General features: G+C 35.4%; 2 protein-coding genes across 4 annotated transcripts; one reads left to right on the forward strand and one right to left on the reverse strand.

The window, feature by feature from the left end:
• Positions 1-142: 142 nt before the first annotated feature.
• lamp3 (lysosomal associated membrane protein 3) lies at positions 143-16,622 on the reverse strand. 3 transcript variants are annotated; one of them, XM_016663415.1, is made up of 8 exons: positions 6,337-6,571; positions 5,540-5,594; positions 4,144-4,227; positions 3,037-3,119; positions 2,195-2,320; positions 2,022-2,094; positions 1,758-1,928; positions 143-581 (listed from the first exon to the last, which is right to left on the reverse strand). In XM_016663415.1, exons 2-8 carry the CDS (start codon positions 5,580-5,582, stop codon positions 442-444), a joined length of 720 nt encoding a protein of 239 aa, XP_016518901.1. In that variant the 5' UTR covers positions 5,583-5,594; positions 6,337-6,571; the 3' UTR covers positions 143-441. The 3 variants fall into 3 exon arrangements, with proteins under 3 accessions (XP_016518901.1, XP_016518902.1, XP_007576941.1); XM_016663416.1 differs by lacking the exons at positions 5,540-5,594; positions 6,337-6,571 and adding an exon at positions 16,537-16,622; XM_007576879.2 differs by lacking the exon at positions 6,337-6,571 and having other exon boundaries at positions 5,540-6,166.
• Positions 7,819-16,993, forward strand: kng1 (kininogen 1). The gene is made up of 9 exons (XM_007576881.2): positions 7,819-8,254; positions 8,350-8,444; positions 10,719-10,865; positions 12,334-12,450; positions 12,572-12,647; positions 14,629-14,798; positions 14,883-14,993; positions 15,074-15,172; positions 16,548-16,993. Exons 2-9 carry the CDS (start codon positions 8,376-8,378, stop codon positions 16,860-16,862), a joined length of 1,104 nt encoding a protein of 367 aa, XP_007576943.1. The 5' UTR covers positions 7,819-8,254; positions 8,350-8,375; the 3' UTR covers positions 16,863-16,993.
• The last annotated feature ends 391 nt before the right edge of the window (positions 16,994-17,384 follow it).

Consider the following 17,384-nt stretch of genomic DNA (forward strand, 5'->3'; position numbering starts at 1 on the left):
TTGACTGAAAAATTTTATTGAAATATATTGAAGGTTGTGGTTATAAACCGACAGGAACTGCTGCAGTTTATGGGATTATGACTGTTATTCCTTTAGTTTTTTCTAATGCAGTTCCAAAGAGGGATAACTAAAGTTACTGTTTATATTTATTTATACTTTAATGTCTATTTACAGAGTAAGTTCCAGAAGTGAATTTGGCTTTCATTTTAATGTTCTTATAGAATTTTTTCCTTTTATTCAAAAGGTGAGTTGAAAAAAATGCAACAATGTGCTTTACATGCGGCAATATCTCCATACTTTAACAATGAAATTGAGCAACAATGATAAATAAAAATGCTTGTTAAAAGACAGAAACATAAACACTGATATAAAACTGTAAACAGTTTTAGTTTTAGTTTAAATTTTAGACATTTAGAGGGTTTAAAAAGTGAAACATTAAGTTCAGAGTCTCTCATATCCTGGTGCGCGGCGATCTCTGATGATCAGGAAGCTCAGCACGATGCTGAGGAGGACTCCGGTTGCTATGGACCCGATGATGATGGGAACCGCTCTGTGGTTAAAATCAGCCCAGCACTCATCCTCTGACACACAAGAGAGGCAAAAATTCAACATTTAAAAATACTCAGCGGTTTCTGATAGAGTAAAAAATGTCATCAGACAGAAAAAAAGTAAAGTTATATCCAAATATACAAGGAAGAAATAATACAAATAATTAAAAAATAACAGATTCAGGCAGAAGAAATACTTTCCCAAACCTGCCTTTTTAAAAATTTGATTTAATGAAACTAATAGAGTTAGTAATGTAAATATATTGTATGTTAGAATTAAGTAATTCCAGTGCAAAATTGCCATTAGTATAACAAAGGTTTTGCACAAACAAGACGTCTCATTTCAACTTAAATTTTAGGTGCGTCTGTAGCTCATAATTTTTTTATTTGTGAAGTTTAGTTCCTCACAGTGGTAATATCCTGAACATTTACTCAAATAAAAGTAGCGATACTTTATAAAAACATTACTAAAAGTAAAAAGTAGTGTGGTAAAAGTATTTAAGTAAATGTAATTAGTTACTATCCACCTCTGTTTATTGATACCTTTTGATAATGAGACTCTTATCCCTCCAATGTTTTATAAGCTCTTTTCTCCTAAATAGTTCTTAATTTGTGTTTTAATTTAGTTATGCAGGCTAAGGTCATATTAATGGTGGAAAAGTTCAAAAATCATTTATTTAGGCATCTTGTCACTTTAAATCCAAATAAGCTGCTGGTGGTCATGCCCCCCTACTCAGCGTTTTCAGTCGTGTGTCAAAAAAGGCTGCAAACAGATGTACAATTATACAACTGAACATCTTTGAAAAGCAGAAGTGGATCCTCCTGCACAAGCAACAAAAATACAGCAAATGGTTTCTGGATGGTAAGTCAATAAAATACTTGTGTTTTCCAGTAGCCATTGTACTGCAAATACAGCCGTAAAACCAAATGACAACACGCTGGAGCTCTGCTTGGGTTGCTAGGTAACGGTGACAAAGGGTTTTGAAATGACTCATTTTCCAGACATCAAACATCATGAACTTATTGCTAAAAACTGGTCGGATGTGTTTTTAAGTGCTTGGACTGGTTTTAGAAGAGACACAAATGGAAATAGAAAAACATGCAAAATGTGAATTTTGAAAAATAGGTCCGCTTTAAAATGACTTTTATGTTCACTAGATACATTTTTCATCATTTTACGATGCGTCAGATTTTCAGCCCTCCTGCTACCTTCTCTGAACTTCCCATCAGGGACACCGAAGGCCTGCATCTGCAGACGAACCAACTTGATCCGCAGCTCAGAGGAAACCGAAAGGAGCGACTCTGACGTACACTTGAAGCTTTTGTCCTTTGCTGCTTTGAAAAGCGTCTGGTTGGTTAGAATCCCAGAATATGTTTTATCTGTGAAGAAAATAAAGCCGTAAGACAGAAACGATTAAAGCTTTCATTTTACTGTTCCAGATAAAATGTTTTCTGTAATATCTGAGCTCTCACTGGGGCATCCTTTGCAAACAGGTAGAGGGAACAATTGAGCCGCCAGTTTGGTGACGTAGAAATTATTTTCATCCTGCAGGAAAAATAACCAGACAATAAAATTTTACACACAAATTAGCATGTTTATGCCTTAAGAAAATCCTAAACAGTTAAACTTGTTCCTGTTCTGTTACTTTTCTGAAGGTGAAGTCCAGACATGCAGAATTATCCGGCAGCATGAGGGAGAGAAGAGCTTCATCTTTGCTGCATTTACCGCTCAGCGAAACCCTGGACGGATCAACGCTGAAATACCAGTTTGTCTAAACAGACAAAGACAGAAACACTTCAAGTTATATTCACTAATAATCTCAAATCTCGTGCAGCATCAGAACCTCCTATCTGATGCTGCACAGATGTATTTAATCCCACGTGTCAAAGATGAGGTGCGAGGGCCAAGCACGGCCCACCATAGCTTCTTATATGGCCCTGTCTAGACTCCACAATATAACTTTCAAGGCAACAGCTGTGTGCTTAAATGTTATTTTGTCAATCAAATCAAAGCAGTTTTTATCTGCATTCTTGCAAATTACATCACCTGGTCCCTCCAGTGTTTTACGATTCTGTGATCAAGTAGATTCACAGAAAATCAATAGATTCCTGCATTTTTCACGCTAATGCTTAATTGTGAATTTATTGCAAATTTTCTGCAACACGTCAATTGGGTTAGTTACATTTACCGTCATACGTAAGAGCAAATATCGCAAAATCAAAATATATTTGAAATATTTAAAACTAACACACAAAAAGTGATTTTGATTGCAAAATAAAAACAAAGTAAAACAATCGCAAAATTCTGAGAGGCGGATCAATGTAAAACGATGTTTGATATTTAATTTTAAGAACTACATGTCGAATGCAGACACAGCTACTTATTAATACTTTAACAGTTTCAATGTATTCTGTCAGAACCGACCCAGAATGAAAATGAGTTTGACACACAAACACACCCCCTGCTGGATCCTTCACAGCCTCTCACCTTGTTTTCGGTAACAACATACTGTGCTCCCATGTTGGCTTTGATGCACGGCTGCCCAGCATAATCTCTCAGCATGTAGCTTCCTGAAGACGCAACAAATGCAAATGCATTAAGTCTGTGGTTGGACAGGTGGCTTGAGACAAGCAAACAATAAATTACTGCCTGAATAGATTTGTTATGTTTCATACTTTACATCATGTTGAGCTACACTGATGAAGACATTCAACAAATTTCACTCAGTTTAACAAATTCTTCCACTAGGTGTTTTTAAATCAAATTTTAGGTGTATGTAGTATTATTTTATAGCTAAAATACTACATACAGAACATGCAGAGCCATTTTCAGGCGCATGAAAACGGCTGCAAACAGATGCCCAGTAATAAACATCTTTCCTCAATGGTAAGTCGACAACAAAACACTCGTTTTGTTTTGTTTTTGGTTTTTTTTTACCGCAGCCACTTTAGAGCGCACACAGTGGTAAAAACCAACCAATCGTTCTGTAGCTCTACTCGGGTTGTTAGGAAACGGGCCTGGGTTTGGCTGAGGATGCTAGGAAACGGGCCTGGGTTTGGCTGAGGTTGCTAGGAAACGGGCCTGGGTTTGGCTGAGGTTGCTAGGAAACGGGCCTGGGTTTGGCTGAGGTTGCTAGGAAACGGGCCTGGGTTTGGCTGAGGTTGCTAGGAAACGGGCCTGGTTTGGCTGAGGTTGCTAGGAAACGGGCCTGGGTTTGGCTGAGGTTGCTAGGTAACGCTGCAGCGCCTGCGCAATGTTGCTTAACAATCCGCAGATTTTTCTAACGGCTAAAAAAACACATTAACTTATTTAGAAAATCAGCTGGGTGTTTTTTTAAAAGCTCTTGAGTTATTTTTAGAAGCAATTAACACCCAAATGGAAGTAAAAAAAAAACGTACAAAATGTGAATACGCTCCAAAAAGCTAACATTTTCAGCCCTGTAGCTCGTTCTTCTGGAAAGTTCTCCTGAAGAAAAGTCCAGACAGTTTGAGAAAACCTCAACAATGCCGCCAACACCTCCTAACACGGCTTGTGCCACCCTCTTTGCAGCTTATTATTTATTGTTCTTGTCATAATTCAGGTGGCTGGGCTCACCAGTTGTGGGAATGGTTTTGTTGTGTTGAAGAACAGGCCTGTAGAAAAGAGCCTCAGCACTGCCGCTCCTCTGTAGGCAGAGACCTGAAGAACAAGGAACTTTATCATTTTTACTTCTGAAAGTTTATTAATTTGATGCTGCAGCAGAAACTGTGAGAAAATGTGAGGATGTCAGAAAAATACTTAAAATTGAAATAGAATATATTTTATCATCCCCTAGGGGAAAATTGTCGCAATAGCAGCTGCTATATATATATATAATAAATACACATACAATACGTATAAACAGCTAGAAAGGCAGACTACAAACAACTGTTTAAAAATAACACACACATAATTACACCAGAAGGAATACAAATACATCTTGTACCAGAGGTCTCCGAAATTTAGACACTTATGTTTTCTACAATTCAAGAATTGTCCAAAATCACCACAACAAATTGTTGGTGCAAATGGAGGGTTTTTATATTTCTATAGACTATTTAGGAACATTTTTCACCAATATGAGCTTTTTAGAAAAAAAAAGATGTAGACAAATCCAAAAGTTACAAAAAGCACAAAATATTTGTCTGTAGTTTAGCAAATTTTTATTTACTTATTAATTTGATAGTAATTGAATCACAACCGTGCAGTCAGTGCCTATTAACCTAAAACAGTCAGTTGGGTTTAAGATACTGACCCATATCTTGATGTTGCTTAGGATAAGATACATTTTAATTATTTTCCCAAAAAAATAGAGAACAATGGACCCAAAAAACTGCTGACATTTCTTATGAGACAAAATGTCTGCAGACCGCACACATCCTGGACACAAACTGTTTAGACTTTTACCTTCAGGATGGCCCTAGAGAGCCGTCTCTCTGGTGAAGAGAGCCAACATCAATAAGATTCATATCTGCATTAATTCAACCTCGTCTTCCTCTTTAAAAAAAAAACAAAACACTGTACATATCTATACTTAAAAGAAATAAAAAAATTATATTTTTTCATTTTTACAGTTTTCAGATATTTAATTCAATGTTTTCATTGAGAGCGAAGCGAAGTTTGGTTTTATGTCTAGTTTGTGTGCACAAACATGGTGAAGGTTCAGAGGAAACACTGCAGCTGCTTTCATGTGTCTTAAACCCACAGAGTGAGAAAGAACAAAACTGAGAGACCCCCGAAGCTGTCACCACTGCATGCGGGAGAAAAAAACTAATAAAAGTGGATATTTTATCCATGAACATGGATTTGTGTAACAAAGTCTGATATCTGACTTGGTTCATCTGAACCAGAATCAGTATTTCTACCCTTCAGCGGTTTTATGAAAAGATGTACAAATCAAAAGAGAAACCACAAGGTCTGACCTGGTTCCTCATTTTAAAGCAAAAATGTAGTGAAAAAGCATCAAACTTACCTGGAAGAAAAGCAGTTGAAAGGAAAACAACCAGTCCGCTCATATGGGAATGTAGCTGCATGGTTAGAGAAGAAATGTGAAGGTAGATTGGTGACAGATAGGAAGTGCAGCTGTGGTTTGCTCTGTAAATGTGAGAACAGCTCAACATTTAAGAGAGGCTTATGAAGAGAGACCACAGAAGCAGAAAGTCAGTTGAGAAGTTCGTCTGCAGCATCTGAATTTTCCACTTACTGAGTAAATTATGGATGTAAAGAAATCGCAATGCAAGATGGGAACTTTAACTCATTAAACGGTAAAAAATAAACATTACATGTCAAGTTTAATGCAGGATTTCCTTTTGTCTTTAAATAGGCTTAGCAGCATCGTTAGAGGAGAGAAACAAAAAGCATCAGCTTGTTGTGTGAAGACAGTTTGTTCTTTTTTGGTTTCTTTGGTCAAATTTAACTTAATAATATACTTAAAGTACCAAATTGAATCTAGTTTAGGTTTTTTGTCCAACTTAAATGTTTCAAATAATCAAATAATCAATACAACTTGAATACCTACAAATTATGATAAAATGCCGACTTAATTTAATGGAAATAGTGCGGTAGCTGAAAGAAACTGCAAAACACAGAAACACAAAAAAACCAGATGAAAAACGCTTAGATCACAGAAAATGAAAGTAGAAACCTACAACCAACAAAACAAATGCAAAACAGATAATGCAACCACAGAACAATGCTGCAACCACACGAAACAAAGAGAAATGCTGCAAATAGCAAAAATACCTGGAAGTATAAACGCTACAAACTCACTCCACATAACAGAAGACCTCCAGGCCACCAGGGGGAGTCGACCACCGAATCACAAGGCACCAGACTCTCAGTAAAGACAATGAAAGTTGGAGGAAGACAGAAAAGGAGCGACACATTTCATGCGTTTTTCAAACATTCAACATCATATATTATAGAAAAGCAGCATATTTACATGTTTTATCCACTCTGAACCAACAGGGGCTGAAAGACCGAGGAAGAAGCCATTACTCCTATATACAGCTGGGCATAAACTGATTTAATTAATCCAATTTGAAGATCAGGATTTTTTTCACCAGCGTACTCCTCTCGTTTCCATAGTTACGCGTGATGTAAGCAGATCAAGGGCGGCCATCTTGTTTTGTAGCTTCTATTTATTTGGACTTTGAATTCAGGTCAACTCTAAAATTTAATATTTGGGCAAGACTAAGATTTACTTTATTTTTAATTTCAGGAATAAAGTCATAATGTTACCAGAATAAAGTCATAATGTTACCAGAATAAAGTCATAATTTTATAAGATTTTTTTGAGAAATATAGCCATACTTAGAAGTACAGATGCTTGTTGTTGAAATTTTTTTCCACAATAAGTTCACTTTTTGCGCTAACTACTAGCTTTTAGAAATCAACAAAGTTGTTTGCTTAAATATGGAAATTTATTCTCTCCCTGGTAATCTTCCTAAACTTAATGGTCATGGATCTGAATAATATATTTAAGTGTTTAAATAGTTTTTTTTAACACTTAAACACTTTTCAAGGTTTAAATATTTAAACCTTGAAAACCAACAAATCTCTTTACAGTGCAAAAAACTAAATTTTACCAAGTATTTTTGGTCTCATTTACATTGCATTACATCTTAATTCACTTAAAATTAAACAAAACTAACTTATAAGTAACTTTTCGGCAAGATATAGGAGCTTGATTTAAATCAATGATTCTTTAATATTGATTTATTGAAGTTCTGGTCCCATTGGCAGATTATTTCACTGTAACATGGAGAAAATGTTTAAAGTGACATTATTTGCCTTTGGAACTGATACTTTTTCATCAATACAAGCTCTTATTTCTTGCTCAAAAGTGACTTATAATTTAGTTTTGTCTTATTTCAGATATTTGCACTAGAAACCAGACCAAAATTACCTGGTAATTTTGTGTTTTTGCAGTGTAAGCTTTAAATTACGTCTTTTTAAACATCTCAAACAAACCAGAGATGGAGGAATACAAAGAATATACACTTTTTTGAATTATACCAAAAATAAAAATCAGATTATCCAGCATCTCAAATCCCAAATACAACTTCTTCAGAAGAATTTAATTTACCACATGTCCCTGCAATCTTAAACCTTATAGTATGTTTTAAATCTGTAAGTGGCGCTGAAGTGACTTATGAACTGTAAACAGGCAGACTGGGGGCAGATCCACAGAAAAGATTTCGTAATCTGTTGATCTGGGTGCATGGGAGCTCTCCTCAGCTTGTCTGACGGACAGTTTGTGGGGAAATCAGAGTGGCTGGGGTTAAAGGTCGACGGGGACAAAGTTCCACGTAAAACCGACTCAAAAACACAGCGATCCTGCTAACAGTGGCATGTAAACACAAACGTTGCAGACAAATTAAAATCTGTGTTTTTCACTTTATGTCTGATTCGGAGTGTAATGTGGGGAAGTTTGAGGGTCCTGCTTTGTGTTGCCTTTGCCTCCGAAATGGACTGATGTATTGACTGGACATGTGGGAGGGCAAACAGAAGAGCAAACATTTACTCCTCTTTCACCAACTGAGCGCGGCGAGCATTGTCCTGTGTGTGTGTGTCCCTTGTGCCCTTTGTGTCATCATCTTCCTCAGGAATCCCAGCTGCAGCCAAAGAGGACAAACTCACTCAATCATCCGCCAACAGGAGAGAGGAGTCGGGATTTTCACCAACTGTGAGCTAGCTTTGGAACGAGTCGGCTGGGGGAAGCTGGGTTTGTGAGGCGAAACCCTGATAATTAGTGTGATTTTATGTTTCTGTGGTTTGCAGCTGAATAAAAAGGCGAAGCAGTCACCATGATGAGCAGCGGAGTGGGGCTGTTTGTCGCGGCTCTGCTGTGTTTCTGCAGCTCCGCGTTTGGGCAGGTAAGAGAAAAAAACAGCAGAAAAGAGAGAAGAAGAGGTTTAAGATGTGAGAAACTCTTCAATGACTTAAAGAAACCACAAGGTTTGATTTATAAAGAGCTTAAAAACCAAGTCATTTTGGTTTAGTTTCTAGTGTAAATATCTTATTACACTTTAATTAAAACAAAACTAGTTTAAAAGTAACTTTTAAGCAAGATATAGAACAGGGTGTTCAAAGTGCGGCCCGAGGGCCATTTGTGGCCCTTCGACTGAATTTTATGCAGTTCAAGAATGATTCAAATGTGTTTAGACTTTATTTTAATCCATGGTAAAAAAAAAAAAATAAATAAATACTGACCCAATTTGGAATAGAAAATGTTAAATATAACAAAGTATTCATGTTTTTTTTTACTTGTAACAGAAGTTGAACCAAGCTGACTTTGGGCCACATAATTCAACTTTTATGGAATAAACTCATCTAAACGTTTTGAAATGAAACAAATCCCGTTCTTATTACTGAGATTTAATTTGTTCAACTAAGCCTAAAATAATTTACAACTAGATAATTTATTACAGCAAGCGTGCAAAATTCTTTAGTGTTTTTGATCTGTGATGGAAAAACATCAACTTCCCTCAAGAAAATAGATAAAAAATAACTTTATTTGCTTGATTGAAGGTTTATTTTGTGCTTTTGACTCATAAAAAGTTTGACCCATAAAAAGTTTGGACAGCCCTGATTTAGGAGTTTATTTTAAGTAAATATTTTTTATTATTGATTTAAAAAGTTCTAGTTCCACTGGCAGGTTATTTAATTTAAAACGAGACATTTTCCAAAGTGATAATACGGGAAATGTGTACAACCTGAACAGCATGAAGTTTCTAATTATATATTGAGTTGGTGAGTTATAAGCAAATTGTATGAGCAATTAGATCCAAAAGAGAAATAAAGTTTCATGAAACTCGTCAATAAATGCTCGGGTTGAAATGAAACCTGTAAATTATGAAACTTTTACATTTTGGACCAATTTACTCATTTTACCAGCTTCAGCTTCGGAGCGAATTACCTTGTGATGTCAAATGAACTGAATCACTAAAGAGGAAACAAAGAAATGCATCATTACTGCTCAGGAAATCCTTCATTACTTTACTTATGAAACTTAAATATTAAAAGATATATATAGATAATACCTGAAATTGAGGCTTTTATTGTGGGTACCTTTACTCCAAAATGATTTTAAACTGCTGATGTATTTGTAAAGCAAAAAACAGTTTAAATTTGTTGTTGCTGTTATTGTCATTTTTCACATAACTTGCATATAAAACTCCAAGTAATTATATCTGGTTCTTATTGTGTCTTACCAAAGATAATTATGATAAATGAGGCAAAAACTGAAGCGCAGGACACACAACCATGCACACACACACTCACACCTAGGGGCAATTTGGAGAGGCCAATTAAGCTGACATGTTTTTGGACTGTGGGAGGAAACTGGAGAAAACCCACCATGCACAGGGAGAACATGCAAACTCCATGCAAAGAGACCAGGGCTGGGAATTGAACCCAGAACCTTCTGGCTGCAAGGCAACAGTGATACCAACTGCACCACTGTGCAGCCCAGGCTTGTCACTGCAAAAACAAAACATTACCAACTATTTTTGGTCGAGTTTCTAGTCTAAATATCTTAGTACACTTTAAATAAGACAAAAATAACTTATTAGTAACTTTTCTGCAAGAAAAGTTAAGTGAATAATTTCTTAATGTTGATGAAAAAGTTTTTGTTCTTTTGGCAGATGAATTTACTAATAACAGGACATTTTTCTCATGTTATAAATTAAATAATCTACCAGTGGAACTAGTAATTCATCAATATTACAGAAACCAGTAACTTTAAACTTTTTCTTGAAGAAAAGTTACTTGTAGATTATTGGACTTAAAATAAGACGAAAACACAATGTTTGGACTAAAACTGGACCAAAAATACTTGGTATAATTTTGTGTTTTCTGAGTGTAGAAATGATCAAATAAAAAAATAGAGATGATTATTTCTTGGGATCCACATGAAATCATCCACTTACAGATGATTTCATGAACCAAATGGTTTCACTTTATCGCTTTGTGTTTCATATTAAATAAAGATTATACTTTACCAAAACAGGCTAAATTTATCTCACCTTCAGTTAAATGTGTTCTTTTTACAAATGTGCCATAAATGCCTCAAATGTTAAAAAGAAATGTACTTTTGTGTGGGAGTTTGCCATTAACGTTTCTGGTATTTTTGTTGTTGTTTGGTCCAGACAGACGTGGACGGCCAGCGAGGCGTTCTGGTTTTCTGCGATGACCCGTCAGTGCAGAAGGCCGTCACCAGCGCTTTGCACGAGTTCAACAGCAAGCTGACCGTCGGACAGAAGCTGGCTCTGTTCGAGATCACAGTGGCCAAGAAGGTACAGCAGCTGGAGAAACAATGGCGCTTCTGCAACAGCGCAACCCACGACCTCATCAATATCCATTAATATTCACAACCTCGTCATTATTATCCCGTAGTTCAGACAGAGTCAGATGTGATGAAGCCATGTTTCCATAATCCTGTCTTAGACATAAATTGCAGCTTTTGTTGAATTTAGAACATATTTTTCAAAACAAACTCCTGGAAAGGTTGACACATTCCTGGAAAATACAGTTTGACCCTTTGACCTACATGCTGATTGCAGAGTTGGGTAGTAACTGGTTAAATTTGCTCAGGTATGTTTACCTGAGCAACTTTTCTGGAAAAAAAAAATACTTTTAGGAGTATTTTTACATGACTGCACTGCAAAAGCAGAACATGTTACAAAGTGTTTTTTGTGTAATAACATCAGCAGCAGGAGGAAAAATCTAATAAATAAACTGGTGAATGTCATTTCCAGGCTTGTTCACTGAAAAAACACAAAATCTTACGAAGTTATTTCCAGTCTAGTTTCCAGTGCAAATGTCTTGGTTCACTTGAAATGAGACAAACTAACTTATAAGTAAGTTTTCAGTAATATTTAGGAGCTTTTATTAATTTATTAATATTAATGAAACAGTTCTAGTTTCACTGGCAGATTATTTCACTCATAAGATGTTTTTCCCATGTTTTAAGTGAAATACTCTGCCAATGGAACAAGTATTTTCATTATTATTAAGGAATTATTGACTTAAAACAAGTTCTGATATCCTGCTTTAAAGTTACTTTAAGTTAGTTTTGTTTTATTTCAAGTCTACTAAGATACCTTTATTATAAACTAGACAAAAATACTTTGTAATATTTTGTGTTTTTGCAGTAGTGTAGTAAAAACACTCCTAAAAGTATATTTTTTTTACTCTTACTCGAGTCATTTTTTGTATATTTACCCACTGAGAGAAACTTTACAGATTTATTTCTTTTTCCTTGGTTTTGCTATTTTGTATTTATGTTATTTATATGAATTATTTTCATTTTGATCTTTAAAATACCTAAATTTCCACACAACCTTACATTTTGGCCCGTTGGATGATGTAATTTTTCAATATTGATTTATTGTTTTGATCACTCAGTGCTTGATTGGACTTTTTACCAAATAAAATGTCAAACATTTCCAACTTTTCAAGCTCAGAAATTGTAAATTTTTTTTAAAGAAAATGTATTATATTAATTTCAAACTTGTACATTACTCTCTTTTGCTAAAAGTTTTAAGTTCAGAAATTTCATAGTTCTTTTCTGTAAAATTTCTGACGCTCATTTCAAAATTTCAGAGTTGTTTCTCGGAAAAAAAACTTCAACTTTTGGGATTCTGAAATTTCCAGGTGTTTTTGCAAAAATTTATTAGATTAATCTCAAAATTTCTGGGGTTTTTCTAGCAAATTTTAGACTTTTTGTCCTTAAATTGCTGTTTCCTGATTGTGTGATTGCAGACAGAGGACGGATCCGACTCCATGTACTACCTGGAGTTTACAAGCAGGAGGAGTGACTGTCCAGCAGGGGGCAGCAAAAACTGGACAGACTGCGACTATCTTCCCACAGGAGCTCTGGTAACGACATTAAAATTATTAACGGATATTAAATTATTTTTAAAAACTCTCTCAGTCTTAATATTTGTGTTAGGACAAACTTTAAGTTTTAAAAAATGAATCTACGATGTTTTTCCTCCAGGCAGCAATTTCATGCAACTCTACAGTCCACATGAATGAGAAAGAAACCGTCACCAAAGAGGTTTACTGCAATATGGGTGAGTGAATGATCTTACCAGAAACTGGAAATGATCCACCTGCATCCTGCAGTGCAGCAAAACATTAAATCAAATAAATTATGGTACATTTCCATTTATTTAGCCATAGAAAATCTACAAAAAACATCTAAGGCATAAAATATTGAAATAGTTTGGATGGGGGGAGGGTTGTGTCTGAAATAATAGAATTGAGAGGTGAAGGTCAAAGCAAAGAAGATTTGATCAAAAATGTCTCAAAATTTGCAAAAGCAAAGCAGTTTTAGAGAAAAGTTCAACACTTTCCCCAAAGTGGAATAATCTGCCAGAGGAACTGGTCATTTTTTATCAATATAAAGTAATTATTGACCTAAAACAAGCTCCTATTTCTTGCTAAAACATTACTTGTAAGTTAATTTTGTCTTATTTAAAGTGAAATATGATATTTTCGCTAGAAACTGGACCAAAATAAAATCATTTGGGGAAAATGTTTTCTTTCCCTCATTTTAGCACGTATGTAGCATCATCCATCATTTATAGAGAACAGCAAAAACACTAAATATTACAACGTATTTTGTTGTAGTTTCTAGTGAAAATACCTTAATACACTTTAGATAAAACTAACTTACAAGTAACTTTTCAGAAAGAAACAGGAGCTTGTTTTAGGTCAATGAAATAATCTGCCAGTTCTACTGGCAGATTATTTCACTTTAACAGCACATTCTTCCTGTGTCACAGGTGAAATAATCTCCCAGTGGTACTGGGACTTTTCCATCAAAATTTCTATGCTTCTGGTCAAAAAATCTAAACTACAACGTTTAGATTTAAAAGGTTTACTTTGGACAATACCTGAACTTGTTCCACATGTTGCAAACATCGATCTGATCTCTCCATTTAGTTCTGATCAACATTCTCACTGCAGTCTTGAATTAAGAAACATTACTTGCGTTTATCGTGTGCAAAAAGTCTGATATCTGAGCGCTCCTGCAGAAACACGAGTTAGATTAAATGAATAAAATATTCCTTCTTATGTTGTTCTGTCACATCATTCTGCTTTAAAAACATTTGGAAATAGGGAAACATGCACTGGTGGGTGTGGAGAAACCAAGATTGTGAAACACATTGGAGCAAATAAGAAAAGCCCAACATTAACCTATCACTGCATGGAAAACAGCAGCATGTAGACTTTAATCTGTTTGCTTTCTACGGCCCAGGCGGAGGGAGGCAAACACAAACAGATTCTTTCAAACCGGGAGGCAACATTTTCCAGGATCTACATGGAAAATTCCTCCTTTTATAAAATCACATTTTTCTGCTGAAGAATTTAAAGTTTATCACACGAGCTGAATCTGATGTTTAGATTTTACACATTTTAAACTGATCTGATCTATTAGAAGAAAAGAAAATACCAGTTACTAAAAATATAAACGTCTGGCAGAAAACAGTAAAAGTAATGAAAACACTGAAATTAATAAAACATTTTGGTGGTTTGATGCCTCCTAGTGGTTTTCCTCATTTATTTTCTGCTATCTTGTTCATTATTTCAAACACTCAAAAAATCCTAAAAATGATTGATTTACCTTTTGAACACTGCAAAAACACTAAATCTTAGCATGTTATTTTTGTCTAGTTCTAGTGCAAACATATAAGTACATTTAAAATAAGACAAAACTAACTTAGAAAACAACTTTTCAGGAGACAGGAGCATGTTTTAAGTCAGTAATTCTTTAATATTGATGAAAGGTTAATAGTTACACTGTCAGATTATTCACAGGTACGTTTTAAATCAATATTAAGGATTCATTTATGTAAACCAAGCTCATATCTCATTGAGAAGATACTTGTTTTAATTCAAATGTACTAAGATGTTTGCACTGGAAATTAGACCAAAATGCTTGGTAAGATTGTCAAGCTCAAAAATGACATTCACCTTGTTTATATTCTGGCATCTTTTTATGCTGATGACAGTGTTATTACACATTGTTTATTCATTTCTTTTCTTCAGACGACTACATTTCCTCAGAGAAAGCAAAGTGTTTGGGCTGCCCTGTGGAGATGGCAGAAAACTCAGAGGACCTTAAAGTTCCTCTTTTAGCATCTGTGTCCAAGTTTAACTCCATTTCCAACTCAACTCACCTGTACACCCTGAACAGAGTCGGCCATGCCACCAGACAGGTACAGACTGACAGCGGGGGAAAAAGACAAAAACAGTAAGAAATTATTATTCCTGCTCTGAATTTACTGTGCTGATGTTTGCAGGTTGTTGCAGGTTTCAGGTACAAGCTGAGATTCGACATGAAGAAAACAACGTGTGCAAAGGCTGAGCACAAAGATCTCAACGACCTGTGTGTCCCAGTTGTGGACAATGAGGTAAAAACATTAAATAAATCGACTGAATTTAGAATTTTTCGATATGATTGGGTTTTCACTTTTTAAAAAACGTAATTCAGGAGTTTGTAAACTGTAACGCTACGGTGGATATGGCACCATGGAGACTGGAGCAGCCAGTTGTCTTCCTGGGAGAGTGCGAAAACAAAGCCCTACCTGTGGTGAGACACTTACTTTGACTTGCAATGACAAAACAATATGTATTTTTGGCATTACTTTAAATGAGCTGACAGTTTACAGCATGCCGTATTCAAGCTGTTATTGGAAAGCTGAGTGGAAGGAAAGCTTTTTGTTAAAAGGAGTAGAAGAAAAAAACATCAACTTCGCAGTAATTTAAGCAAAAAAACCAACCAATATTGCAGACATATACTCTGCAGTAGGCCAAAACATTTCTGAATTAAAATTAGCATCTTAAACTTGAAGTTTAGATTTTATGAGGATGCTGAGTTCATTAGCTGTAAGCCCAAATCATCTAAATCATGGGAGAATCAGAATGTCCTAAGAAAGGCAAATGGTGGCAGAAAATATTGGTAAAACTTCCCATAATAAACTGTTGAAAAATAAATAAATAATTGTCTCTGGATTTGATGAAAACATCTTGAAATCTCTTATTTTTAAATATATTTTCACATTAATGTAATTCAGCACAATGCAGGTAAAACTGCTGATTTTATCAATAAAATCATATTTCAGCACATTGATATCAAAGATTTCTAGAGTCTGGAGGGCCTCATAAACACTTCTGGTGGGCTGGATTTGGCCCGCATACCTCAGGTTTGACACATTCTAACTTAATTAGAATAAACACTTGAATTCTTTTTAATGTAGTTTACAGTCTCAGTTTATTTCAATTCCTCAATTAAAAGTGTTGCTAATGTAATAAATTTCTACAAAAGTCAAGAGCAGTTGTACTAGTACTTTTTTCTCAGTAACTAAATATTTATGTTATGTGAAGTAACGATGACCATTTTTCTCAAGATAATTTTTTTCAACGTTACAAGAAGTTTTCTCAAGATTTCAATAGAATTTATCTAAAAAAAGAAACAAGGAAATCTGAGCATGAAACACAACATTTGGTAGAAAAATACATTTTAAGATAAATATCAGAAATTCTCTTTAGAAAATAAATAAGGATATTTCTGTTTGAAGTCAAAAATTTGCTAGAAAAACTCAAATTTTGAAGGGAAAAATCTGCAATTTGAGTATGAAAAGTTTAACATTTGCCTAAAAAATAATCAGAAATCGTTGAGAAAAACAAGGAACTGTCTGAGTTTCAAAAGTCGATTTTTGTTTTACTTTTGAAACTCAAATGTCCACGTTTTTGTAGAACATTGCTGAAATTAATCTCAAAATTTCATTTTTTTTCTAGTAAAATTTTAGAATTTTCAAATTCAGAAATATTCTTGTTTTTTGATCAAATGTGTATTTTTTGGCAGGAATGTACTCCTGCTTTTTCTACCTATAACGGCTCTTATAACGGCGTCGTCGTGAAGTAAATTATTCGTCTCCATTTAATTGTTTGTACCTTCCCCTCAGTCTCGGCGCCGTCCTCCCGGCTGGTCTCCACTCAGGAACCTGGAACCGCCTCCGTCCCCCTCTTCACCCCCGCAGTCTCCTCCATCGATACAATCCCCCTCCAAGGCTCCAGCCAAAGAGGAATCATCCGAGGAGGACACGACGGCCTCCAAACTGTCAGCCTCCCCCAACGCCAACAAACACCCCTTCCACTGCCCCTCCAGCCCCTGGAAACAGTTCAAGCCGGTCCAACTCGAAGCGCCGTCAGACGCCGCAAAGGCCTCCCAGAAGCCGCCAGTGGAGGGAGATTTCAGTGATACTGACCTGCTGTCTTAATTATCTCTCAAGAAGCCGCATTTATTGTATGTTCAGATAAAAAAAAGGTTGTGTCCTCAATGAATTATGTTTAACTTTTTTTTTCTAGACAAGGATCCATTGATCATTTAAGTCTTTCCAAAACCACCTTCGGGGCTAAAAGCTAACTACTGTTAGCATACATACTTTTATAGTAACCCCTGTTTCTCTATTCTTTGGTTCAAAGTAACCAGATTTTCTACTTAAAAGTGTTTTGGAGTAGTATAATTCAGGTTTTCTGGATGTCTTCAGAAACTTTTTTTTTTGCCCAGAATTTAGGCAGCATGGTACAGATAAGCTACAAAAGTGAGCTAGTATGTTTGTGTCACTGGTACAGGCACAGAACATAATTGTCTGCGTGCGAACCAAACTTTTGCCTGATAGAAAAACCTCACGACAAAAATAAACTACATTGGATATGTTAAAACTAAGATCCCTGTCTTGTAGTGCTAATTTCCTCAAGTCACGTTCGCAGGAATACATTTTCTTTTTAAGGCCATTTAA

This window comes from Poecilia formosa, unplaced genomic scaffold (genome assembly GCF_000485575.1).
Source record: "Poecilia formosa unplaced genomic scaffold, Poecilia_formosa-5.1.2 Scaffold419, whole genome shotgun sequence".
Classification (NCBI taxonomy): Eukaryota; Metazoa; Chordata; class Actinopteri; order Cyprinodontiformes; family Poeciliidae; genus Poecilia; species Poecilia formosa.